This window comes from Coregonus clupeaformis, chromosome 23, assembly GCF_020615455.1.
Source record: "Coregonus clupeaformis isolate EN_2021a chromosome 23, ASM2061545v1, whole genome shotgun sequence".
NCBI classification, from domain to species: domain Eukaryota; kingdom Metazoa; phylum Chordata; class Actinopteri; order Salmoniformes; family Salmonidae; genus Coregonus; species Coregonus clupeaformis.
The window spans coordinates 30335869-30361583 of record NC_059214.1 but is presented as its reverse complement, the minus strand read 5'-3'; the positions used below and the strand labels follow the sequence as shown (position 1 = coordinate 30361583).

Here is a 25715-nt window from a genome sequence, read left to right as displayed (position 1 = left end):
TTGGTTTGTCAAGTCAGGTGGCGCTGAGGTGGACTGTAGTCATTTCACTGATGGCGCTTAACACTTTAAGCCATGGAGCTCTGTGCCTCAACATAACCATGTGGACCATGGGTAGTGATGAACATGCTAAAGGTGGGATGTTCAATTCTGTACGGTCTACCTGTTTTGTCATGGTTCCCCCTGGCTCAGGTCTGGGAGGTGAAACAGGACATGTGTCGGTGAACTTAGTCTGTATTCAGCCCTAATGACAACCAATGAAATGGAGATCAGAACAGACAGAGAACATGATGACTGACTAGGAGAAGGAGAGGTGGCTGTGAACGTTTTTATTGTGTTGTCTCAATGTTGCTTTAGTAGCAAACTGTCATCACTAGTCATCTATTGATCTTTTCTAACAGTACTCCTCTGTTTGGCACCGCAAGCGATCTGGCGGAAACCGAGCTTACACTCTGACCGATCAACCAGGCTCTGATTGGTCAAGCGAAAGTCTTGCTGTAGCTTCTAAGCTGTGATTGGTTGAGTTGGGTTGAGGTCCTGATGTCTCCACTGCCTGATCTAATTGGTCAGATTTGACTTCTGATTTGAGATGCCTGTATAATGGGTTTAGCTTTAAATGGGCAAGTTCGTTTTACATGGCCCGTTTTAGACCTCTCCACTGGTCCTTAAGTGAAATCACCTGGGGCACCGGGCCATGCAAGACGCACTTGCCCATTTGAATGCAGTATGTCTACTTGTACTCACCGTGGTCTAACGTGATATTAGTCTCTTCAAACTAACAAGCCGTGACTTTGACAATGCCTTTTTACTGGACCCTTTTCTCTCTTTCAGTCAAGATCATTTTAAGAGCAATGTGTGACGGTAGGATCAGCTTTTGTTTGGATTTCTGATGAAAGGGGAAAGGCAGCATTTTATTTTTTGTTTTTTTACGACATAATCGGGCGTTGATGGATGGATGGGTCATTGTCAGACTTTTTTTGTTGTTGCTGAGAGCCATTATTGTCTGTGTCAGACTGAGAATCGGACTGTGGTTGGTGGCCATCTTGGCATGCTGAGAAGCCCAGTGTGGAATAAAGTGCTGTGACTGATCTCTCTCCCCCACCCCGTCTAGGGTATGGTCATCTGTTTCCAAGACTAAACAATGAAGTCACACTATGTCTCAAATAAATCACTCTATTTTGATATTAGAAAACACTTTCCTTGTCTTGTATTGTTGGGTTCTTGTCATTTCCCTTTAATTATGGCTTGTGCGGCAGAATGTATAGCATTATTATGATGATGTGCATATGGTGAGTTAGATATTTGATGTGTCAGTGTAGCACTTTGAGATATTTAATGTGATCATTTAGCTCATGATGACACATCAAACTTGAAAGAAATTACAAAATGCTTACCCTCCTTCAATTTGGGTTAAAGATAACACTATCACAAAACCTCAACAATTGCACAATGTTTAATACTGTATAAAATAGAACCAAAGTACAAGGTTAACAATGTAACGTTCAAAACCCTATCTACAAATCGTTTACCTATAAACAGCATCTCAGGTAAAGAGGATTTATATTCCCGTTCTTTTATGCTTTTGGGGGCTAATTATGTGCACAAGGCATACATGCATACGTACAGTACACTGTGGATCTGCTGATGTGTTGCATTGAATACGTTTCTGGAGTAATAAGGCACATTTTAAAAGGCAGCCTCTAGGTTCATCATCAATAAGAAATGTCAGGTTTGTACTATTGCCTATCTGAATTGAACATGAGACACCGTGAGGTAGCCTTGGGGACTATTCCATTACTGTACAGTTGATAGTTCAATAACGTAACACCACACTGTCTTTAGCCAATGGTGATTAGGAGGGCGGTGTGTTCAGTGCTGAGGCAAATTAACTGGCAAACCCTTTGGGGCCTGTCATATATGGACACCAGAGATATGAGAAGCAGACGGACGGCCAAGTGTGTCATGTTGTTCTTTGATAACATCAAACCTTTCTTAACTATGCTACAGTAGTAATGAAATGGCAATCCTAAAGAGAAAATAACTTAAATGGAACAGGTAGACAGACAATTTTTAACACTGCTGGTGGATCTAGAGACGTGTCTATGGGTTCATGGTTTTCCAACAGAGATCAGGGACAGGGTCTAACTCTGCGCATCCCAAATGGCACCCTATTCCCTATAAAGTGCACTACTTTTGACCAGAACCCTATGGCCCATGGTCAAAGTAGTGCACTATATAGGGAATAGGGTGCCATTTAGGATGCGGCCTAAAAGACAGGGGAGTTACTCAATGGGAGTTAGACAAAGACGAGGTGCAGAGAGTGGAAGCTGGCAGCAGGTGATGCAGGTGGCTCCAGCTAGTGCCTTGCAGAGCTCCCCAACGATTCTCCATCTGCGTCTATCTCCTCATAGTCTCGGTGCTCAGTGGAAATGTGGATTTCAATTGTACTAGACTCTGAACCTAGCAAGACAAAATAGGGAATAGGGGAGATGACTGAGTTAAGGCGGGTATATATATCCCTTCTCTTACACTTCAAATCAAAACTCCCAAATGTCTAAAATGCCTCTGCTGCAGCTCTCTTCATTCAAGGCATGCACAACACCTTCATACAAGTAGCATATCTCTTACCATTGGGATTTTTTGAATAGTTTAGACAAGACTGTATTTACATGTGTTGTTATGGGTTCAAATATATGTTTGGATCCTCTTGTTAAACCCAAAAAACAACAAGCCAACTCTATATTGAAACTGAATTCCCATGGGATAATATACGATCCTTGAGAGCCATAATACAGGGCCAAATTCATAAACAAGAAACACTAAAGCCTTGAAAGTTGTTCTTTATTTCATGAGGGGTTTTCATTAAAAAGTCAGGATCACTGTCAGAGATCCTGAACATCAATCAAAAACATTAAATATTTGTGTACATTATCTTGAAATTGTGCACCGAAACGACTCACTAAGGGCTAGATTCTATCAGATCCGAACTAGCTGACACCTGCATAGCGGTTGTATTGGCTGTGTCGGAGGAGGAACTGCGTTAGAGCTGTCAAAACCAAAAGCGGCTCCTTGCGTTAGCTTATCGCGCACACTGCCATTGGATGCAACCAAACCAGACAACTTTATAATCCTAACAAATCCCATGCAGCCGTGTTACAAGTTCAAACACTCGAATGCGTGATTTTCTAATGTCTACACCTCGATTAGACTGATAGGCTATAAATGAACATGAAACCATGCATTAGTCTACACTTCCCAGCAACGGTTTGAACTTCTAATGCGCTAGGGATAATAAGGAGTGGTTTGTGACACTAGAGCAGCCGCTGAAATGTGTCAGCTCATACCACAATTACACCTCCAACATCGCCAAAACATCTGCTATGCGGATGTCTGCCAATGCGGGTTAACGCTCGATCTGATTGAATCAAGGCCTAAGTCTGCTTAAATAGTAGAACACTTTTAAAAAACTACCAACAAAAACATACATTTCTCCCAAAATACATGTTATATTTTTGTCCTCATGTGTGTGAGAGCATAAATATTTGACATTATGGAGTTAAAAGATGCAGCAGCAAATCGCAGTTCAATATATGTTCTACTACACTACACAAACAGTACATGTCATTTCATGAGGAGAACAAAAGCCTTCTTTCCCTGGTCATTTCTCCTGGCTCAGACCATCATCCTCTACAATACATCATCTAAGCTGGTCCTGGGGGACAATCTCTGACAGTATTATTATATCAAAACTGGATTTACTAAGGAAACCTTTGCCCAGTGAGTGAGGCACATTCCCTATTGGTCTGAAGTCATCTATAACTTAATAATATAAAACCAAACCCATACTTGCTGGTATGATATGAAACAAACTGAGTGCAGCTTTATTGGCAGCACCATGCACTGTAGAATGTAACGTTAGATGATGATGCCCAGCGTGTGTACAACAGGTTTCACCAGCCTTGATACACTGGGGAGTTACCATTGCCATTCTCCCCGCTCTGCAGCCACACATGCCCATTACCTTCTGATAGGACGCTGATGGCGTCGGAGGCCGGCTGCCCGTTGCCTGTCATGTTCTTGCCTGTCATGTTCTTGGCCTCCTGGACATGGCTCTGGTAGAGCAGGGTGGAGCCCACGATGGGGTTGTAGCCCCCCGCGTTAGCCGCAGAGGTGGAAGCTGAGTCCCAGGCCAGCTCCCTCCTCCTCTGCAGGCTGCAGTCCACTTTGAAGCCCGTCCAGCCATGGAAGGCCAGCGTGTTGAGGAAGCCTGACATGGGGTTCAAGATCCCCTGGAAACAGTAGAACACAACACAGAGACCTTCAGATATGAACAAACCTGAGCCTTCAGTATAACACACTAACATTGGTGCTGGACACGTTTGCTGCACAAACGAAAACTTCTGGCCAAGATCGTTTACTATAAAGTAAATGTATTGACAGTGAACCCACCATGATAAACCATGTGATGAGGGCTGCGTTTCGTATATTCTTCAGGTCACCAGCTTTTATATCGGTCTGCATCTCCAGGTAAAACAGCAGGCTCTCATTGATGATGTTGGGAAGCCAGCTGAAAAGTGGGATAATGTATGATAAAGGTATCGTACATTAATCTCAGGAAAGCATACTGAATTTCAATACTTTTTTATAATGAAGCTTATTTTTTATTATAAAAATTAGTTAACTTCCTTTGCTGACTAGACAGATTCACCCAGGGCTACCTACAATATGCCAAATTAGGTCTCTATGGCTGAGTTGACACAGGCAGCCCGATTCTGATATTTATTCCACTAATTGGTCTTTTGACCAATCACATCAGATCTTTTCAAAAGACCAATTAGTGAAAAAAAAAGATCAGAATTGGGCTGCTTGTGTAAACACAGCCTTAAAGTAATTGATAAAAAGTGTAGTAAAAAATCAGTTGAAGTGCCAGTTATTCAATTTGGAAACTTGGATCTTAGAATTCAAGGGCCTCTGCAGCTCTCCATAATGTTCTGAAAGTGCTTTTTAGAAATAAATGGATTTACACTACAGCATTATAAGTATGACCTCTTTAAGGAAGGTCATGGACTTTATGAAAGAAGCTCAAACATAAGCCATTCTCCAGCATTGCCAGGAAGGACTGTTGCCTTAACTTAATCACATTTAAGTTGACTTTGTTCCCAGGAGCTGTAATATAGATTCCTCCATAACCCATTTACTTGCCGTCAAGCTTTGTATGCTGTTTGGCTAACACAATACAATAGAAGACAGGATAAATGTTACAGACTGCATACTGTGTATACCACAATGAAATGCAATATTCTGGTTTATTCTAAGATAAAGAGAAGTTTCTTACCAAATAAAGAAGACCAGCATGATTTTGAAGAAGCGTATTTTTATCTCTGTTCCCAGCCGTCTCTCGTTTTCTGTGTAGATCCCTTGTCGTCCCTTCAATAATGATGTCACTGAATGGAAAAAACAAACGTTCACTTTCTTTCTTTCTTTCTTTCTTTCTTTCTTTCTTTCTTTCTTTCTGGTTTTACAATAATCACAGAATGTTTATTTTGAAAAAGAATAGCTATAAAAGAATGAACCCATTTAAACACATTTCTGTAGGCCTATACATGTAAATACAATAGAGCTGTTAGTATTTATCTCTGTATGGAATATCTGATATGAGTGTGCCTGTGGATGCGGCCTGTGGTCCCTGGTCAAAAGTATTGCACTAAATAGCGAATAGGGTGCCATTTGGGATGCATTTTGCCTGTCTAGTGCTCTGTATCATAAACAGCTAGCCAGCACCAGAGGGGCAGTTTGAACTGACCTGCAGACACAGTCCTGGCGAACAGCGTAGGGTTGACTATTAGCACCAGCAGTAGAGGAGCGTAGGTAGTGATGTAGTGAGGAATGGCATGCTGCAGGCCATTCTCACAGCTGCAACACGAGAGAGCACACTGAGAGAAACGCACTGCACATCACACGACCATATATGTATCCTCCAGGCATGGGGGAAGGATCACAGGAGAAGCAGTACAGAGACATGTTGGGTTTACACACCGCAATCCTCAGTCATTTAAAGGGGTAGTTCTGGATTTTGGCAGTGAAGCCCTTTATCTACTTTTCAAAATCAGATGAACTGGTGGATTCAATTTTTATGTAATTGCATCTACCGTCCTTCATACTGGACGCAGATACAGTACATATAAATGTTATCCACAAGTTAATTTGACTCTGGGGAAGTAGATAAAGGGTCTCATTGGCAAAATCCTACAATTGGGCTATTGACTGTCAGTGTACAGCACAGGTCTTGGAATGCACTGGTCTAACATCAAGGATAAAAGCAAAACATGTTATTCACGTTATTCTCCCTGCACAGAAAATACAAAAACACACCTGTCAGCACAATGTTATAATCATACATCCCTAATCATCATGTATCCTAAGACAATGTTCACTCATCCAAGTATGTTGACAGTCAGCAGTACATAAATGGTGTCACAACTTCACAAGCCTACATTTTCAGTGTGATTCACGACAACACAAACTTGATGTCACAGACACAGCCAATGGCGAGCTGTTGACATACCTGGAGATGGATGGGTAGTAGAGCATGGCCACACCCTCCACACACAGCAACACGGCCAGACCCCATGTGATCATGTGATACAGGATGATGGTACTGACGGAACAACAAGACATCACATGTCATGGGGCCCTATGTTTTGGTTAATCATGTCACAGGACCTGGATTTGAATCTTTATTTAAAGCTTTTTCATCAATCTGTCCCCTTTTCTTTTTATGTCAGATGGTCCAGCACATTCTTTAGACAATTGCTTTCATTTTTTGTGTATTTCTAATTTCTGGAAAAGGCTTAAAATAGAGGTTAGAATCCAGGTCATGTGACATTATTTACTAAAACACAGGGCCCCAGTCATGATTCATGAGCCAGGCAAAGCTTTCAACACATAAACATACACTAAATGTACAAAACATTAAGGACACCATCCAAATATTGAGTTGCACCCTCCCACAGAACAGCCTCAATCCGTCGGGCATGGACTCTACAAGGTGTCGAAAGTGTTCCACAGGGATGCTGGCCCATGTTGACTCCTATGCTTCCCACAGTTGTGTCAAGTTGGCTGGATGTCCTTTGGGTGGGTTCTTGATACACACGGGAAACTGTTGAGCGTGAAAAACCCAGCAGTGTTGCAGTTCTTGACACAAACCTGTGCGCCTAGCAACTACTACCATACCCCCATCAAAGACACTTCAATATTTTGTCTCAAAAATCCTTCTTTAACCTGCTCCCCTTCATCTACACTGATTGAAGTGGATTTAACAAGTGACATCAATAAGGGATCATAGCTTTCACCTGGATTCACCTGGTCAGGCTACATATGAGATACACGGTAAAGCCCAGAGAGAAGTGGTATCAGAACTGAAGAGCAGATTTTCACATTCTCTGCCTAATGGAAGTGGCATATCATTAGTACAGTATGAATAATTAAACACAATATTTGTTTTTGCGCTACATCAGACTATCAGTCGCAGTGGTCCTTTTCCCCATCTGGAAAGACACAGGAGTTTTATATTGAGGAGTTGTAGCTATATTATATTGCGAGTTACTGATATTATATTGATGAGAGCGCACATCAGAGGCAGTGGTACTTTTTCCCAGCTGGAGACATAGCCAAGAGTATATTGAGAGCAGAGGAGGCTAGTGAGGGGGGGATGGCTCATAATAATGAATGGAAGTATATCAAACACATAGAAACCATGGAAACCAGGTGTTTGATGTGTTTGAGACCATTCTATTTATTCCGTTCCAGCTATTACTATGAGCCCATCCTCTCCATTTAAAGTGACACCAGCCACCACTGATTGAGAGAAAACACATTTGATATAGAAGTGATATTGCAGAATGTGATTGATAGCAGGAGGAGAGTATAGCATACCTGATTCCTGCAGATCTTTTGACCACAAGGAAGACGTCCACAGCGTAACAGAAGGTCCACCAGAAGGATGCACTGAAGAACAGCTGGATCCACATCTGGGGAACACAAACCAGACTCAACATCAGAACAACCCACTGTATATAAACCATACTGCAACAAGCATCATACAGGAGGATAATATACATGGTGCAGAATCTCTCCTTGATAAGTAACGGATAGCTTTTTAATGTAACTAAATCTAATCTAGGTCTAATCTCTTTTATTTCAAATAGGCCTATGTACGTGGCTCTGCATGCATAACGATCACAGGGTGAGAGTTGCATCTAGGCATGACCATCTCTGTGTGTCCAAGACCCAAAAACGGGATCACGGTTGTTAAATGCTTCATGCAGAGTAATTTACTTACTCAGGGAATTTCAAATTATCTAAATAAAGGTGTTGGTTCAACACTCCTGACTTCCCTCAACATTCTCTGCTGTGTGCAGTGAGATGTGTTTTTTTATGGTTCTTCGCAACAATAACTCCTTTAAGCACCATGTTGTCATGCAAGTGACTGTATTTTTTATTTGTTTGTACTTTTACCCCTTTTCGTGATATCCAATTGGTAGTTACAGTCTTGTCCCATCGCTGCAACTCCCCTATGGACTCGGGAGAGGCGAAGGTCGAGAGCCATGTGTCCTCCGAAACACAACCCTGCCAAGCCGCACTGCTTCTTGACACACTGCTCGCTTAACCCGGAAGCCAGCCGCACCAATGTGTCGGAGGAAACACCCTCCAGCTGGCGACCGAAGTCAGCTTGCAGCACCCGGCCTGCCACAAGGAGTTGCTAGAGCGCGATGGGACAAGGAAATCCCGGCCGGCCAAACTCTCCCCTAACCCGGACAACACTGGGCGAATTGGGTGCCGCCTCATGGGTCTCCCGGTCACAGCTGGCTGTGACACAGCCTGGGATCGAATCCGAAGCTGTAGTGACACCTCAAGCACTGAGATTAAATTAAACAATTATGCCAATTAGCAGACGCTTTTATCCAAAGCAACTTACAGTCACGTGTGCATACATTTTTACGTATGGGTGGTCCCGGGGATCGAACCCACTACCCTGGCGTTACAAGCACCATGCTCTACCAATTGAGTTACAGAGGACCACATGAAGTGCCTTAGACTGCTGCGCCACTCGGGAGGCCCACAAGACTGTTTCTAATGTAAAATATAATCTACTAGCCCGGTCCTCTCAGTACTGTATATTTGCTGAGCTCCTTTTTGTCATTTAGTAGACGCTCTTATCCAGAGTGACTTACAGGAACAATTAGGGTTAAGTGCCTTGCTCAAGGGCACATTGACAGATTTTTCACCTAGTCAGCTCAGAGATTCAAACCAGCAACCTTTCGGTTACAGGCCCAACGCTCTTAACCGCTAGGCTACCTGCCGTAACTCTTCTTCTGCTAGGTCAGGAGTTTCTCCTGGTCAGGTCACATGGTCAGGAAAAAGTCCTAGACGTGGGTATCATACGTACTGCACTGCCGACGCAGAACACCTCTGGCCACACGTCGCTGTTGTTGGCCACATTGATCCCTTTGACGAGGTTGGGCAGGCCCAGCCAGATGGATGACCTCACTATGATACCTGGAGGAGACAAACACAACAAGACATCTCAAGACATCTCATGAAGATCTGTTTTATAAGGCTCCTGACTGTATGGAGGTCAATGAGTCTCCATTGATGATACATTCAATAGACCTAAAAGAAGTGAACGGTCAAACAAATGCAACATGACTCAGATCACAGAAACTAAATAGAAATAGAGAGTGATTTTTAAACATCTGTCCGTTAAACTGTCATCTTTGTGAGGTGGACGGAAATCACCATAGCATCATACACACATTACAGGGTATTATACTGGAGTTAAATAATGGCTTTAATTAACACTGGAAACAGATAATGAAGCTGTTGCTTATTTGGCTCATGTTATTATACACCTTGTTAATGTGATTCTGTCATGGAATCCTTCTTATTGTGGTTACAAGTGTAATGGAAATACTAGAGGCCTCCCAGCGTTCATAAGGGCCTTTCCGCTTCCTGCATCCGATAGGGCTCCCCTGCTGCACTGTGCTATGACGCTGGGAAACGTGTGAGTATACTTCAGTAACTTAACGTGATGTACTTGATGCTCTAGTGTGCTTTGGCTGAAATGTGGCATGATGAACTTATTAAAGTTTTTTTATTTGCTGTGGGAAAACAACCTTGCTGGGAGAAACTGGAACCACATACTATTCAGCTTAATTAGATTATTCTTTGACACCTTTTGTAGAAGCAAAATAACAAAGAAAGACTTACTTTTGTGGGTAGAGAATGTCAAATGTATCATTTCTCACTACCAATTGATTTAACTTGTTGAATCATTGTGTTCTTATGTCATTTTCCCAGTAGACAATGACATATGTTTTCATTGAAACAAATATATCAGCATACTAACTTAAATGAAGAATAGAATTGATCAGTCCATCAGTATTATTCTCACAAAAGGACAGCAGTCCTCAGTCAGCTCTTCTTCTCTCCATTAGTGTCTTATCTCACTACTAGACCTTCTAGTAAAGGCCATGACTCAACTTAAAGTGCTTTGATTTAGCATGCTATCATTTTGTGTGACAAATGTCCATTTTGTGACTATTTCAGAGAGGGCTTCGAGGCCATAAAATGTCACCAGTGAACAATTCAAGCATTGTAAGCTGACTAGACTACACCTCTCACATTAGTCTAATTCTAATATTACTATATCAAGGCATTATCCAGCTCATATTCTCATTTCAAACAGTTGCCTAGGTGATGTTAAGAAACTGAAACTACATTCCTACTATAGTAGCTAGGCCTATAAATTGCCTCATTTAGACACTGTCAGGAGACAAATCAGTCCAAGGGTAGGCTTGTGGCACTATACTGTATTTTCTTCATTGTGTATAATTTAGTGGCCGTTATGAAAACAAGCTGGTAAGAGTCCATTCTTTCACAATGCTGAAATGGTTTATAACAACTTGAAAATGTTGGCTCATGCGTCATCATAACTAGGCTTAGCTACATGATGTGCCATGAGTGGATTTCCATGTGAGACTGAGAGCTGTTACAAAATGAGCAAATTGAGCAATATGCCCTATTGCATATGATAAGAACTGGTGTTTCACTAGCTACAATATTTGATTCCATTGTCATAGGCTATGATGAACAATTAAAAAGTTCACAGTAAAGTAGGCTGACACAATTATAATATTTGAGTAAACTCTCCATCGTATCGGCAGTGACATGGAAAGTGTTGATGAAAAGTAACGGGATATTTCCTTACCTGCACATCCCAGTATATCACATATGCTGATGATAAACAATATTCTCGACGAAGACGCTGGTTTAGGAAGAGGGTACTGTCCAAGGCGTCTGTAACCCCTACGTTTGGGCAAAAGTTGTAATATAGAAAATATCAAACTTAAACCTGCGCTACCGATGCAAATGGCGCTAAAGAAGAGGGGTTGAAAAGTAATGACAAATTCGGTCGATGCGTCTCTGTTTGGGCAGCAGAACGTCTCCAGCCTTGGGGATGCCATCATGGACTAGATGCAGAAAAGCAGGCTACGGTGTCAGGGGAGAAAATAAAGGGAAATTCATTCATTTAGTCGTGGTATGAGCTGCTCCTAGTGAAAATCACGGGTTGAATCATCATGTGCTTCTATTTAATATTTCCAGTCAGGGTTTAACTGCCCAACATTGGTAAGAGCCTACAAAAGAATGTTGCTCTGACATTTGGAGTGTAAAGGCTTACTCTTTGTTCAGTTAAATTTTTCCAACAAGTTGTCCATGCCTCTACAATATTAAATATAGATTGCATTAAGAGTGTATGAAAAATAAGTGTATCAATGTGTGTTCAGGAAGAGACTGTGACTCACCTTTAATAAATAGCAGGGGCTGTAGTCCTAGTGGAAAATAGGAAATGCACAGTATGCAAACGTTTACATTTTCTACTACAACAATTGACCCAACTATACAAGAACGTGATACTATGCAGTCGTTTAGAGTGATTTTAATGTAGGTAGGCTACATTCGAAAGTTGAAATACAGTAGGAAAGTTACTAGGCCCTACCCTGTCCAGACAGATAGATTATGAACACCCTAATGCGCAGCACCGTGACCTGAGTAGGTAGGGAGCTTCTGCATTCCAACTCTAAGAACCAGAAAAGCAGGTGCGGAAAGGATTTGTGGAACGAAACAAAGGAGCTATGAATATGCATTGATTACAGAGAGGGCATTCAGTGGGTTTATGCAATGGTAAACTATTCTAATCCATGCACCTTCTATGACAAGGCACAAAGTAATTTGTGTGTTAGGTTTACAGTGGCAGGGATTTAATCGACATAATTTACTCCTGAGGTACTGACCTGTTGTACCCTCTACAACCCTGCTGGTCATCTATGAACATTTGAACATCTTGAAGAACAATTTGGCCTTAATGGCCATGTACTCTTATAATCTCCAACCGGCACAGCCAGAAGAGGACTGGCCACCCCTCAGAGCCTGGTTCCTCTCTAGGTTTCTTCCTAGGTTTCTGCCTTTCTAGGGAGTTTTTGCTAGCCACTGTGCTTCTACATCTGCATTGCTTGCTGTTTGGGGTTTGCTGCTGATGTAAAAAGGGCTTTATAAATACATTTGATTGATTGATAGTAGGCTATTTGATTTTGCAGCACCCCCTGGAGCGCTCTCTCTCTCTTCTCTCTCTGTCTCGTTCTCTCTCTGAACAAACCTCTCTCTGCTACTGTCATCTGATGGTGGATAAAATAACTTCTAAAGAATGTTTTCATCTGGACTGTCCTTGGGATAGAGAATCACCTCGTTGCATCCATGAAGAGTGCATGTCACAGAATGTGTATAAGGAGTGCCTTGTCATGTTTTCTCACTGTCACGTGTTTGCCTCTCGATAATGTCAATGAGGGGTAGCAAATTTGGGGTATTTAAAAATCAACTAATTTATGTGGATGATTAGTTTATTATCATAGCGGATCTGCTTTGGGCAGTGTCAGTGGTTGATGATGCCAGTGTACCTATCACAGGTGGCTGGTGGCACCTTAATTGGGGAGGACATTATTTCCATGTGTTTGATACCATTACATTTACTCCATTCCAGCCATTATTGTGAGCCGTCCTCCCATCACCAGCTTCCTGTGGTACCTATGTCTAATCTTGGTTAACCCAGAACTAAAGTCTCACGTAACTGGTCGGATGCTCGATTTATGTTTACATAGTCTGTCCACGAAAGATGAACCTATGCCAGACAATGCAGTAAGTAAGTAAGACTTTCTGGTGTATTTCCTCTCTAAGACAACATTGTATCCTCCAAATGGAAAAAGTAGAGAGCATAAATTGGTTTCTGGCAAATTTCTCTCTCTGGCAAATCTCTGTGAGCTTTGAATTCCTCCTTGTAAAATGTAGGCATTTAAAAGCCTATCCAGCCAGCTATTTGAACTGCATTTCTTTCCAATAACACACAGGATTTTTCCTATGTGTCTTTCCAGCCCCAACTCTCTCTTCCTCCACTTCCCCCTCTCCCCCCTCTATATTTCTTTATCAAGCCCTCTCCTTCCCTCTCTCCCTCCTTCTTATACTGGACCCGTCTTATAAGTGTTAAATGTTCATCTTGTCATTATTGTACTGCCGTATATAGTTTATATGGTCTGTCTTTGAGTGGACTGTTTGTGATGACAGTGTCAAGTTACAGACCTGCTCAACAGGCTTCCACTCACTCTCTCTGCCCCACCATTGGTTCTTAATGAGCACCATGTGCACTGTAAAAACCAGCCCAGTAGGGCATTCAAACCCACTTCCTGCATAGCAGACTCTGAGTCTGAGGGGAAATGACATCACAAGCTCTGAGTTGGGACCTGATGCCAAAAACACCCCAAAAACAGTTCAGGAACAGATGGGTACAGATATATATTGACACCAGCGACAGGTCACAGTCCAGTTGCTGATGTTACAAAACCGATGGTGCAAGACAGACTACTAGACTGCTGTCTGATTTGAGGAACTCTATAGGTCAACAATGAGACAGGCCACAGGACACAGCAGTGACAACCAGAGCAACAATGCAACTCAGACTGGATCTGTTGTTTTTCTCTCCAACCCTTTGATGAGTGGTGAGTAATAGACTGCTTGGTGCGATAAACTAAAAGTATCCACTTGTCTATATCCATGCTTTGGCTAATTAATGTATGTATATTTGAATTATCTTGTGCATGTTGTTCTTCTCTTGTAAGATATTGAGTCAGATTGGTCCCCCATTCATGATAGGGGGCTCTGTCATAGCCGGCCGCGACCGGGAGACCAATGGGGCGACGCGCAATTGGCCCAGCGTCGTCCAGGGTAGGGGAGGGAATGGCCTGCAGGGATGTAGCTCAGTTGATAGAGCATGGCGTTTACAACGCCAGGGTTGTGGGTTTGATTCCCACAGGGGGTATGAAAAAAATAATAAAAAAATATGATTACAATGTGACAGACAGAGGAGTGTTAACCTTCTCAGCAGGCTATAACAAGTACTTTTGTTGGTTTTGATAGGATGGTAGAGGGATGTGGCAAGATGTATTGGATGTAAGATAAGAGCTGTTCAGTAGAGCTGATGAGTGCATGTTGTTGTCTGTGGTACCAGGTGAACCTCCCCACATTGGAGCGGACCACCCCCCTGTCAGAGGCCTGTGCACAGGGCCACGCGGTCTGTGTGACCCTGCTCCTCCAGCACGGAGCCTCACCCCAAGGATCCAGCCTCTCAGCCTCCCACATCCACCAGGCCACAGCCAAAGGTCAGGGTTCACATTCTGAAGGACGTACTGCTAATAGATAGATAGATCCTCTGTGGTTAGTGTCAGGAGTGCTGTATGTGGAAGGTGCGGGAATCAGGCGCAGGACACAGAAGCTTCGTTCAACACAGTCTTTAGTAGATCAATACGAGCAAAAGTGCCCGGAGACGAGCGATACGCACACAGGCGTAAACTAACAGGAAAAATACTAACGCGCACAACAAGTGCGAAAACCTCTCCTAAAACACAAGGAGGGAAAACCAATACAGACACGAAGACAGGAAGCTCAATAACACATAACACATGACTAACAAAACGAGAACTTATAGGACACATAATCAACGCTAACTAACCACAGGTGTACAACAATCAGACAAAAGCAAACGAACATAGAAACATACAACGGTGGTAGCTAGTACTCCGGGGACGACGACCGCCGAAACCTGCCCGAGCAAGGAGGAGGAGCAGCCTCGGCAGATTCCGTGACAGTACCCCCCCCCCTTGACGCGTGGCTCCAGCCGTGCGCCGACCCCGGCCTCGGGGACGACCAGGAGGACGCGGTGCAGGGCGCGTAGGGTGACTACGGTGGAACTCAGTCAGGAGAGACGGGTCTAGGATGTCCCTCCTCGGCACCCAGCACCGCTCCTCCGGGCCGTACCCCTCCCACTCCACAAGATATTGGAGACCCCCCATCCGACGTCTCGAATCCAAGATGGACCGAACTGTGTACGCCGGAGCCCCCTCGATGTCCAATGGGGGCGGAGGAGTCTCTGCTATCTCACCTTCCTGGAGTGGACCAGCTACCACCGGCCTGAGAAGAGACACATGGAACGAGGGGTTAATATTCTTATACTCAATAGGTAGTAGTAACCTGTAACACACCTCGTTCAATCTCCTCAGGACTTTAAAGGGCCTCTACAAACCGCCGACCCAGCTTCCGGCAGGGCAGGCGGAGGGGTAGGTTTCTGGTCGAGAGCCAGACTCGATCTCCAGGTGCGTACACCGGCCCCTCACTGCGGTGGAGATCGGCGCTCGCTTTTTGTCGACGGATGGCCCGCTGCAGATGGACGTGTGCAGCGTTCCACGTCTCCTCCGAGCGCCCTACCCACTCATCCACCGCAGGGGCCTCGATCTGGCTCTGATGCCACGGTGCCAGAACTGGCTGGTAACCTAACACACATTGGAAAGGGGTTAGGTTGGTGGAGGAGTGGCGAAGAGAATTCTGGGACATCTCTGCCCAGGGAATATACCTCGCCCACTCCTCCGGCCGGCCCTGGCAATACGACCTCAGAAACCTACCCACATCCTGGTTCACACGTTCTACCTGCCCATTACTCTCCGGGTGGTACCCCGAGGTAAGGCTCACCGAGACCCCCAGGCGCTCCATGAACGCTCTCCAGACTCGGGAGGTGAACTGTTTCCATACACAAAAAAAAAAATGTATGCACGCATGACTGTAAGTCGCTTTGGATAAAAGCGTCTGCTAAATGGCATATTATTATTATATTATATTATTAACTGGGGACCTCGATCAGACACTATATCCTCGGGTACCCCGTAATGCCGGAAGACGTGGGTGAATAGTGCCTCAGCGGTCTGCAAGGCAGTGGGAAGACCTGGCATTGGGAGAAGACGACAGGCTTTAGAGAACCGATCCACAACGACCAGTATGGTGGTATTCCCCTGAGAGGGGGGAAGGTCTGTAACAAAGTCCACCGAGAGGTGAGACAAGGGTTGTTGTGGAACGGGCAGGGGTTGTAACTTACCCCTGGGCAGATGTCTGGGCGCCTTACACTGGGCGCACACCGAACAGGAGGAGACATAAACCCTCACATCCCTGGCTAACGTTGGCCACCAGTACTTAGCGCTAAGGCAGTGCACAGTCCGGCCAATACCTGGATGTCCAGAGGAGGGTGACGTGTGAGCCCAATAAATAAGTCGATCCCGAACCTCGAGCGGAACGTACGTCCGACCCACCGGGCACTGTGGAGGACTAGGGTCGGTACGCAACGCCCGCTCGATTTCAGCATCGACCTCCCACACTACCGGTGCCACTAGACAAGACTCCGGCAGTATGGAAGTGGGCTCAACGGACCTCTCCTCTGTGTCATACCGCCGGGACAGGGCGTCTGCCTTACCGTTCTGGGACCCAGGGATGTACGTGATTTTAAATACAAACCGGGTTAGAAACATGTTCCACCGAGCCTGGCGAGGGTTCAGTCTCCTAGCTGCCCGAATGTACTCCAGGTTACGGTGGTCAGTCAAAATGAGAAAAGGGGTGTTGAGCCCCTCAAGCCAATGTCTCCACACCTTTAGGGCTTGAACCACGGCTAACAGCTCCCTGTCTCCTACGTCATAATTACGCTCCGCCGGGCTGAGCTTTTTAGAGTAGAAAGCACAGGGGCGGAGTTTAGGTGCCGTGCCGGACCGTTGTGATAGCACGGCCCCTATACCGGCCTCAGACGCGTCCACCTCTACCTGAAATGGTAAGGCGGGATCCGGATGCGCAAGCACTGGAGCCGAGGTAAACAGGGCCTTCAGTCTCCCAAATGCCCTGTCCGCCTCCGCTGCAATCGCACCGGACCCCCCTTCAGAAGAGACGTTATGGGAGCTGCCACCTGTCCAAAACCCCGGACAAACCTCCGGTAGTAATTCGCAAAACCCAAGAACTGCTGCACCTCTTTCACAGTGGTTGGGGTTTGCCAATTACGCACGGCTGACACCCGGTCAACCTCCATCTTCACCCCTGACGCGGATAACTGATAACCCAGAAAGGAGACCGACTCCTGGAAAAACAGACATTTCTCTGCCTTGACATACAGGTCGTGCTCCAACAGCCTACCCAACACACGACGCACCAGGGCTACATGCTCGTCTCGGGTAGGCGAGTAAACCAGGATGTCATCTATGTACACGACCACACCCTGCCCCTGCCCCTGCATGTCCCTGAAAATCTCATCCACGAAGGATTGGAAGACTGAAGGAGCATTCATCAACCCGTATGGCATGACGAGATACTCGTAATGACCCGAGGTGGTACTAAATGCCGTTTTCCATTCATCGCCCTCCCTAATGCGCACCAAGTTATATGCGCTCCTGAGATCCAGTTTCGTGAAGAAACGGGCTCCGTGCAAAGACTCAGTCATAGTCGCAATCAGAGGGAGTGGATAACTGTACTTCACAGTGATCTGATTGAGACTACGGTAATCTATGCACGGGCGCAACCCTCCATCCTTTTTCTTCACAAAAAAGAAGCTCGAGGACGCAGGAGAAGTGGAGGGCCGTATGTATCCTTGTCTTAGAGATTCGGCTATGTAAGTTTCCATAGCCCTCTTCTCCTCTTGGGACAGAGGATACACATGGCTCCGCGGAAGCGCTGCTCCTGCCTGGAGGTCTATCGCACAATCCCCCTGTCTATGAGGAGGCAAACGCGTCGCCCTCGATTTACTAAACACAAGTGCCAAATCCTCATACTCAGTGGGAATGCGCAGTGAGGACACCTGGTTTGGACTCTCCACCGAGGTCGCCCCCACGGAAACACCCAAACATCTCCTCTCACACTCCTTAAGAGCCCTCTCTTGCCACGAAATAGAAGGATCATGGGTACTCAACCAGGGAATTCCCAGCACCACCGGATACGCAGGAGAGTCGATAAGATATAGCTGGATAGTCTCCTCATGACCCCCCTGCGTACACATCCTAAGTGGCGCTGTGACTTCCCTGATCAACCCCGATCCCAACGGACGGCTATCTAGGGCATGAACAGGAAATGGGATGTCAACAGGAAGTAGGGGAATCCCTAATTCTAAACAAAATTTACGATCAACAAAATTCCCAGCTGCGCCTGAATCTACTAGCGCCTTATGCTGGGAATGAGGTGCAACCTGTGGAAATCGCACAGGTATACAGAAGTGCACAACAGAGAGCTCTGGGTAAGTGGGACGCCTACTCACCTGGAAGGACTCCCCAGTGCAGGGCCTGCCGTCCTCTCCCCTTGGAGACCCTCCCCAACACCTGGCCGCGGTGTGTCCTCCACGGCCACAGTTGGTGCAGGGGATGGCCCCCCTCGTGCTCCTTCCCCTCTTCGCTCTAGCGCCAGCACCCCCGAGCTCCATAGGGCTCGGCTCGGAGGTGCTGGAGGGTGGAATGGACGAACCCCACTCGGAACGTCCGCGGGTGGCCAGCAGGGTGTCCAGCCGGACGGACATGTCCACCAACTGGTCGAACGTGAGACTGGTATCCCTGCAGGCCAGCTCTCGACGGACGTCCTCCCGAAGACTACAACGATAATGATCGATGAGGGCCCGCTCATTCCACCCTGCGTCAGCCGCTAGAGTCCGGAACTCCAGTGCAAATTCCTGGGCGCTCCTCCTCCCCTGCCGGAGGTAGAATAGACGCTCCCCGCCGCTTTCCCTCAGGTGGATGGTCGAACACAGCCCTGAAGCGGCGGGAGAACTCCGCGTATGTGATCGTGGCGGCGTCTATCCTCCTCCATTCGGCGTTGGCCCACTCCAACGCCTTGTCGGTGAGACAGGAGATGAGGGCGGAAACGCTCTCGTGTCCCGAGGGCGCCGGGTGTACGGTGGCCAGGTATAGTTCCACCTGCAGGAGGAACCCCTGACACCCGGCAGCGGTACCATCATACGCCCTCGGGAGCGAGAGCCGAATCCCACTGGGTTCCGGAGCTTGGATGGGCGGACTGGCCGATGGTGATGGCAAGGTAGGGGGAGATGTGGGTGCCCCTCTGTTCTCCCATCGGTGCAGAGTGTTTATAACGTCCTGAAGGGCGGTCCCGATGCGGTTGATCTGGTCGTTCTGCTTGCGGACGCGCTCCTCCAGGGACTCGGATGCTAGTGCTGTTTCCGCTGATTCCATCTTGGTGTGTTATTCTGTCAGGAGTGCTGTATGTGGAAGGTGCGGGAATCAGGCGCAGGACACAGAAGCTTCGTTCAACAGTCTTTAGTAGATCAATACGAGCAAAAGTGCCCGGAGACGAGCGATACGCACACAGGCGTAAACTAACGCGCACAACATGTGCGAAAACCTCTCCTAAAACACAAGGAGGGAAAACCAATACAGACACGAAGACAGGAAGCTCAATAACACACAACACATGACTAACAAAATTAGAACTTATAGGACACATAATCAACGCTAACTAACCACAGGTGTACAACAATTAGACAAAAGCAAACGAACATAGAAACATACAACGGTGGTAGCTAGTACTCCGGGGACGACGACCGCCGAAACCTGCCCGAGCAAGGAGGAGGAGCAGCCTCGGCAGATTCCGTGGCAGTTAGGGTTGCAAAATTCTGGGAACGTTCAATAAATTCCCTGGTTTTCTAGAAATCCTGGTTGGAGGGTAACAGATTTTCCTGCTTAATCCCTCCTGACACCGGGAATCCTCCAACCGGGATTTGGGGAAAACCAGAGAATTTATTGAAAGTTCCTGGAATTTTGCAACCCTATCCGTGGTGCATCAGCCAAGGCAGTAGCCACGTGATTCACTGAAGACTGCACTGCAGCTTGTGCCAAAGTAGTAAAGGGAAAATCCCTGTAGGGATGACAAAATGTTGGAGAAAATAGCATTATGAAGGGATCATGATGCATTACTTTTTTCTCTCTCAAAGGTTAATATACAGTAGCTACAGCACTTTGACAAAGATGAAAGTCAAAACGTGTCAGCTTTTATAAAATAAAAAAGGGCACCATTACCTAAAAACGTACTGTTGTTGAAGCATTTTATGGGAGATGCTGCCACCATTTGTTAAACCATGGTCACGTTGATTTATTTTGTTATGATAAGTGTCATGAAATGTATCATTCCCTAGATTTAGATACTGTAAGCACTTTTTCAAAGCAGATCCCACACACTGTTCTTTATTCCTTGATGATATCGCTGTCCAGGTCACCCAGAGTGCATTGAGTCTCTGGTTCATCACGGGGCAGATGTCAATCAACACACTGACCAATCAGGCTCCCCACTCTACACTGCCTGCACCAATCAGCATCTGAGCACTGTGAAGAAATTGGTTCAGCTAGGTATGAAAGTGGATTCTCTTCCTTTTGTTATTATTACACAGACATGTATAGAGAGATACTGTAGAATCTGCACTAGACATTGACCAGTGTGCTTCTATCACAAGGTTCTGCAGTATATAATAAATTTTACCAAGGCACATTACATACACTACATGACCAAAAGTATGTGGACACCTGGTTGTCGAACATCTCATTCCAAAATCATGGGTATTAATATGGAGTTGGTCCCCCATTTGCTGTTATAACAGCCTCCACTCTTCTGGGAAGGCTTTCCACTAGATGTTGGAACATTACTGCGGGGACTTGCTTCCATTCAGCCACAATAGTATTAGTGAGATCGGGCACTGATGTTGGGCGATTAGGCCTGGCTCACAGTCTGCGTTCCAATTCAACCCAAAGGTGTTTGATGGGGTTGAGGTCAAGGTTCTGTGCAGGCCAGTCAAGTTCTTCCACACCAATCTCGACAAACTATTTCTGTATGGACCTCACTTTGTGCATGGGGCATTGTCATGCTGAAACAGGAAAGGGCCTTCCCCAAACTGTTACCACAAAGTTGGAAGCACAGAATCGTCTAGAATGTAATTGTATGCTGTAGCATTAACATTTCCCTTCACTGGGACTAAGGGGCCTAGCCCAAACAATGAAAAGCAGCCCCAGACCATTATTCCTCCTCCACCAAACTTTACAATTGGCACTATGCATTGGTACACGTAAAGTTCTTCTGGCATCCACCAAACCGTCGGACTGTCAGATGGTGAAGCGTGATTCATCACTCCAGAGAATGCGTTTCCTCTGCTCCAGAGTCTAATGGCGATGAGCTTTACAGCACTCCAGCCGACGCTTGGCACTGAGCATGGTGATCTTAGGCTTGTGTGTGGCTGCTCGGCCATGGAAACCCATTTCAAGAAGCTCCTGGCGAACAGTTCTTGTGCTGACGTTGCTTCCAGAGGCAGTTTGGAACTCGGTAGTGAGTGTTGCAACCGAGGACAGAAGATTTTCACGCGCTGCGCACTTCAGCACTCGGTGGTTCCATTCTGTGAGCTTGTGTGGCCTACCACTAAGCGGCTGAGCCGTTGTTGCTCCTAGACGTTTCCACTTCATAATAACAGCACTTACATTTGACCGGGGCAGCTCTAGCAGGGCAGAAATTTGACAAACTGACTTGTTGGAAAGGTGGCATCCTATGACGGTACCACGTTGAAAGTCACTGAGCTCTTCAGTAAGGCCATTCTACTGCCAATGTTTGTCTATGGAGATTGCATGGCTGTGCACTCGATTTTATACACCTGTCAGGAATAGCTGAATCCACTAATTTGAAGGGGTATCCACATACTTTTGTATATATAGTGTAGGTTGAGGCTGATTCACCTGGCACTGTTATATGACATTTACTGTACATACAAAATCCATACATTTTCCACACAATATCCATAAATATACACTCTCGGTCAGGTGCTAGTGTGAACAGCAGTAAGGATGGGGATTCTCCTTTGCACGTGGCAGCCCGTCTGTCCAACCCTGAGCTGATGTCTGTTCTGCTGGAGCATGGGGCTGACTGCAGCAGCAGAGACACACAGGGCAAACGGCCCCTGGACCTGGCCTCTCCCAACAGCCCCGTGGAGAAACTAGTGCTGGGCCACAGAGCAGGTAGCTAGTCCCCCAATGGATCTATCTGATACACAAGATTTTGGTGGTGTTTTGAACTGCTTGTATACTTGAAATTAAACCTATCATACATATGCTGGTGTTTGTGAAAGGGTTATTGGTTCTTGCAATGTGATACCATGATATAGTAATAGATTTTGATACTATTTACATTGTTCTTGTATCATTTAAAACATCTAACCCTGAAAATGTATTTCTGTCGTTCTAAATTATGATTTCTTCTTGGATGCCTGGCCAGGAGTGTCTCGTCTGATGCAGCTGTGCCAACTGTCCATCAGGAAGATTTTGGGAAAGGCCAGACTTAGTTCAATCCATGGTCTCCAGATCCCCACAGAACTGAAACAATACCTTCTGCACCAATCATAAAATGATTTTTGTTTTTTATATCTCAATGCATTTCTACTTTCAGTCAATAGGTGGCGGCCTAACACCAGCATCTTTGGACAGAGGACCTAAACACTCATTTGAATGTTGATTAGAGGGATTTTTTGTGCCATATCTTGAAAAATGAAAGACATGAGAAAGAAGAGAGAACTTAAAATGTTATGCATTAATTTGTGCATAAATAAATGAATATATCTACTGTCACTTGAAGAACAGGAACTGTGGACACATAGACTTTGTCATGTAAAAAGGAGAGCAGGGTTCATTGTCTATTACATTTTAGTCATTTAGCAGATGCTCTTATTCAGAGCGAATTACAGTTAGTGAGTGCATACAGTTTCATACTGGTCCCCCGTGGGAATCGAACCCAAAACCCTGGCGTTGCAAGCGCCATGCTCTACCAACTGAGCTACACGGGACTATATCTAGATATTGATGAAGTGGTGTGACTATATCTCAGCATAAGATCATTAAGGTTTACCAAATGAATGCTGAATAAACATAATTATTTTTGTTCAAACAATGTTCATGGATATTGTAACAAGCTTTGAATGTAAGTATCCATTCATGATACGTACACCCATTAATGCGTTCATCTATCCATACAATTATGTAAATATATAAGTAAATACATAGGTACACACACTTTATGTAGTTATGTCCTTGTGCTGTACTTGTCTATTATTATGTATTATAAACTGGGTGGTTCGAGCCCTGAATGCTGATTGGCTGACAGCCGTTTTATATTAGACCGTATACCACAGGTATCACAAAACATTTATTTTTACTGCTCTAATTACATTGGTATCCAGTTTATAATAGCAATAAGGCACCTCTGGGGTTTGTGGTATACAGTGGGGGAAAAAAGTATTTAGTCAGCCACCAATTGTGCAAGTTCTCCCACTTTAAAAGATGAGAGAGGCCTGTAATTTTCATCAAAGGTACACGTCAACTATGACAGACAAAATGAGAAAAGAAAATCCAGAAAATCACATTGTAGGATTTTGTACTGTCATGTACTGGCTTAAGCAGGGGGACACGTCTTGCACTGCATGATTTGAGTCCCTGGCGGCGTAGTGTGTTACTGATGGTAGGCTTTGTTACTTTGGTCCCAGCTCTCTGCAGGTCATTCACTAGGTCCCCCTGTGTGGTTCTGGGATTTATGCTCACCGTTCTTGTGATCATTTTGACCCCACGGGGTGAGATCTTGCGTGGAGCCTCAGATCGAGGGAGATTATCAGTGGTCTTGTATGTCTTCCATTTCCTAATAATTGCTCCCACAGTTGATTTCTTCAAACCAAGCTGCTTACCTATTGCAGATTCAGTCTTCCCAGCCTGGTGCAGGTCTACAATTTTGTTTCTGGTGTCCTTTGACAGCTCTTTGGTCTTGGCCATAGTGGAGTTTGGAGTGTGACTGTTTGAGGTTGTGGACAGGTGTCTTTTATACTGATAACAAGTTCAAACAGGTGCCATTAATACAGGTAACGAGTGGAGGACAGAGGAGCCTCTTAAAGAAGAAGTTACAGGTCTGTGAGAGCCAGAAATCGTGCTTGTTTGTAGGTGACCAAATACTTATTTTCCACCATAATTTGCAAATAAATTCATTAAAAATCCTACAATGTGATTTTCTGGAAAAAAAATCTAAATTTGTCTGTCATAGTTGACGTGTACCTATGATGAAAATTACAGGCCTCTCTCATCTTTTTAAGTGGGAGAACTTGCACAATTGGTGGCTGACTAAATACTTTTTTTCCCCACTGTATGTCTGTATCCAGGCACTCCGCGTTGCGTCGTGCTTAAGAACAGCCCTTAGCCGTGGCATATTGGCCACATACCACACCCCCTCGGGCCTTATTGCTTAATTATGTCATGTTTTATGTTTTGTTTGGACCCCAGGAAGAGTAGCTGCTGCTTTAGCACTAGCTAATGGGGATCCTAACAAAATACTAAATACACACACACCACAGCACCATACTTAGACCCAATAAAGGCTTTTCTCCTGAATAAATATTTTACAGCACGATTACACTGGGGCTATTCCATTCTCCCTCAAACCAGCGTTCATTCAAGCCTTTGGGAAAGGAGATGCCGCCCCAGGGCCTTGCCATGAATCAAGATAATCAAGGAAAACTAAAGCCAATCGCTGGGAGAGAAATGGATGCTTGGAGACACAGAAGTGTGGGTCCTGTGAGAGGTAATACATTTAGCCAGACTGCTATATTGATTGCCTTCTATCTCGTTTTTGTGCGGTCCACTGTATTCCTCATAATAACCCAAGAGAGAACACTGAGGAGATGTTGAAACAAAAGGTAAAGGTAGTGTAATGAAGGATCCATCTCTGATACCTAATCTTCCATTTTAGAACGGGGAAAGATGACTAGAATCCCAGACTCCCACCTCCTAGTAATATGGTTTCTGAGATACCGTGGGGGTAAACACCTTTCTATTCTCCCTCTGAAAAGTTATCTTTTAAAATACAGTAGGGTTATCATCCTTTCTTTATTACATAACCAATCTGTAAAGGGAGAAAACTCTGCTTTGGATAGTTACACTTTATTGTCCTCAGAGAGGAACATTACTTTCTATAATAATGGATAATATGGTGACCACATTCATTCAAATTACTGCTCATGAATGACTGACTATGAAATAAGCCTCAGAGGAGGTGTCATTCATATTGTGTCAATGGCTCTCCATGTCTATAACTAACCCACCTACAGGGATCACTGTCACCTGACCTCACTGTATCTGTCTATAAACTACCATCAGAGGCCTGCCACACCACAGGGGGAATCAGAGCAGGCACTGGTTTTAGGATATAGGTTCTAGGGTAGAGGGAGAGCAGTCAAGGAGGATGTACAC

General features: G+C 45.2%; 1 protein-coding gene and 1 long non-coding RNA gene across 2 annotated transcripts; one reads left to right on the top strand and one right to left on the bottom strand.

Annotated features, from left to right (window-relative positions):
- Window positions 1–728: 728 nt before the first annotated feature.
- Window positions 729–12057, bottom strand: LOC121536863 (G-protein coupled receptor 143-like). Its single transcript, XM_041844468.2, has 10 exons — window positions 11862–12057; window positions 11267–11547; window positions 9446–9555; window positions 7933–8027; window positions 6563–6655; window positions 5801–5910; window positions 5333–5441; window positions 4447–4564; window positions 4019–4286; window positions 729–2457 (listed from the first exon to the last, which is right to left on the bottom strand). Exons 2-10 carry the CDS (start codon window positions 11523–11525, stop codon window positions 2354–2356), a joined length of 1266 nt encoding a protein of 421 aa, XP_041700402.1. The 5' UTR covers window positions 11526–11547; window positions 11862–12057; the 3' UTR covers window positions 729–2353.
- Window positions 12058–13873: 1816 nt separating this feature from the next.
- LOC121536287 lies at window positions 13874–23199 on the top strand. The gene is made up of 5 exons (XR_005994849.2): window positions 13874–14102; window positions 14612–14762; window positions 20670–20804; window positions 22257–22451; window positions 22708–23199. It is a non-coding gene; the product is annotated as an uncharacterized LOC121536287 (long non-coding RNA).
- The last annotated feature ends 2516 nt before the right edge of the window (window positions 23200–25715 follow it).

What these genes read in the sequence shown, in the direction of transcription:
- LOC121536863 (XM_041844468.2), bottom strand. Translation starts at nt 11,525, where the DNA reads ATGATGGCATCCCCAAGGCTGGAGACGTTCTGCTGCCCAAACAGAGAC. An exon ending in TACTACCCATCCATCTCCAG is followed by an intron (nt 5,911 to 6,562) that starts GTATGTCAACAG and finishes CTCGTGTTGCAG; the next exon opens with CTGTGAGAATGGCCTGCAGC. An exon ending in CATCAGCGTCCTATCAGAAG is followed by an intron (nt 2,458 to 4,018) that starts GTAATGGGCATG and finishes TTGTCTTGCTAG; the next exon opens with GTTCAGAGTCTAGTACAATT.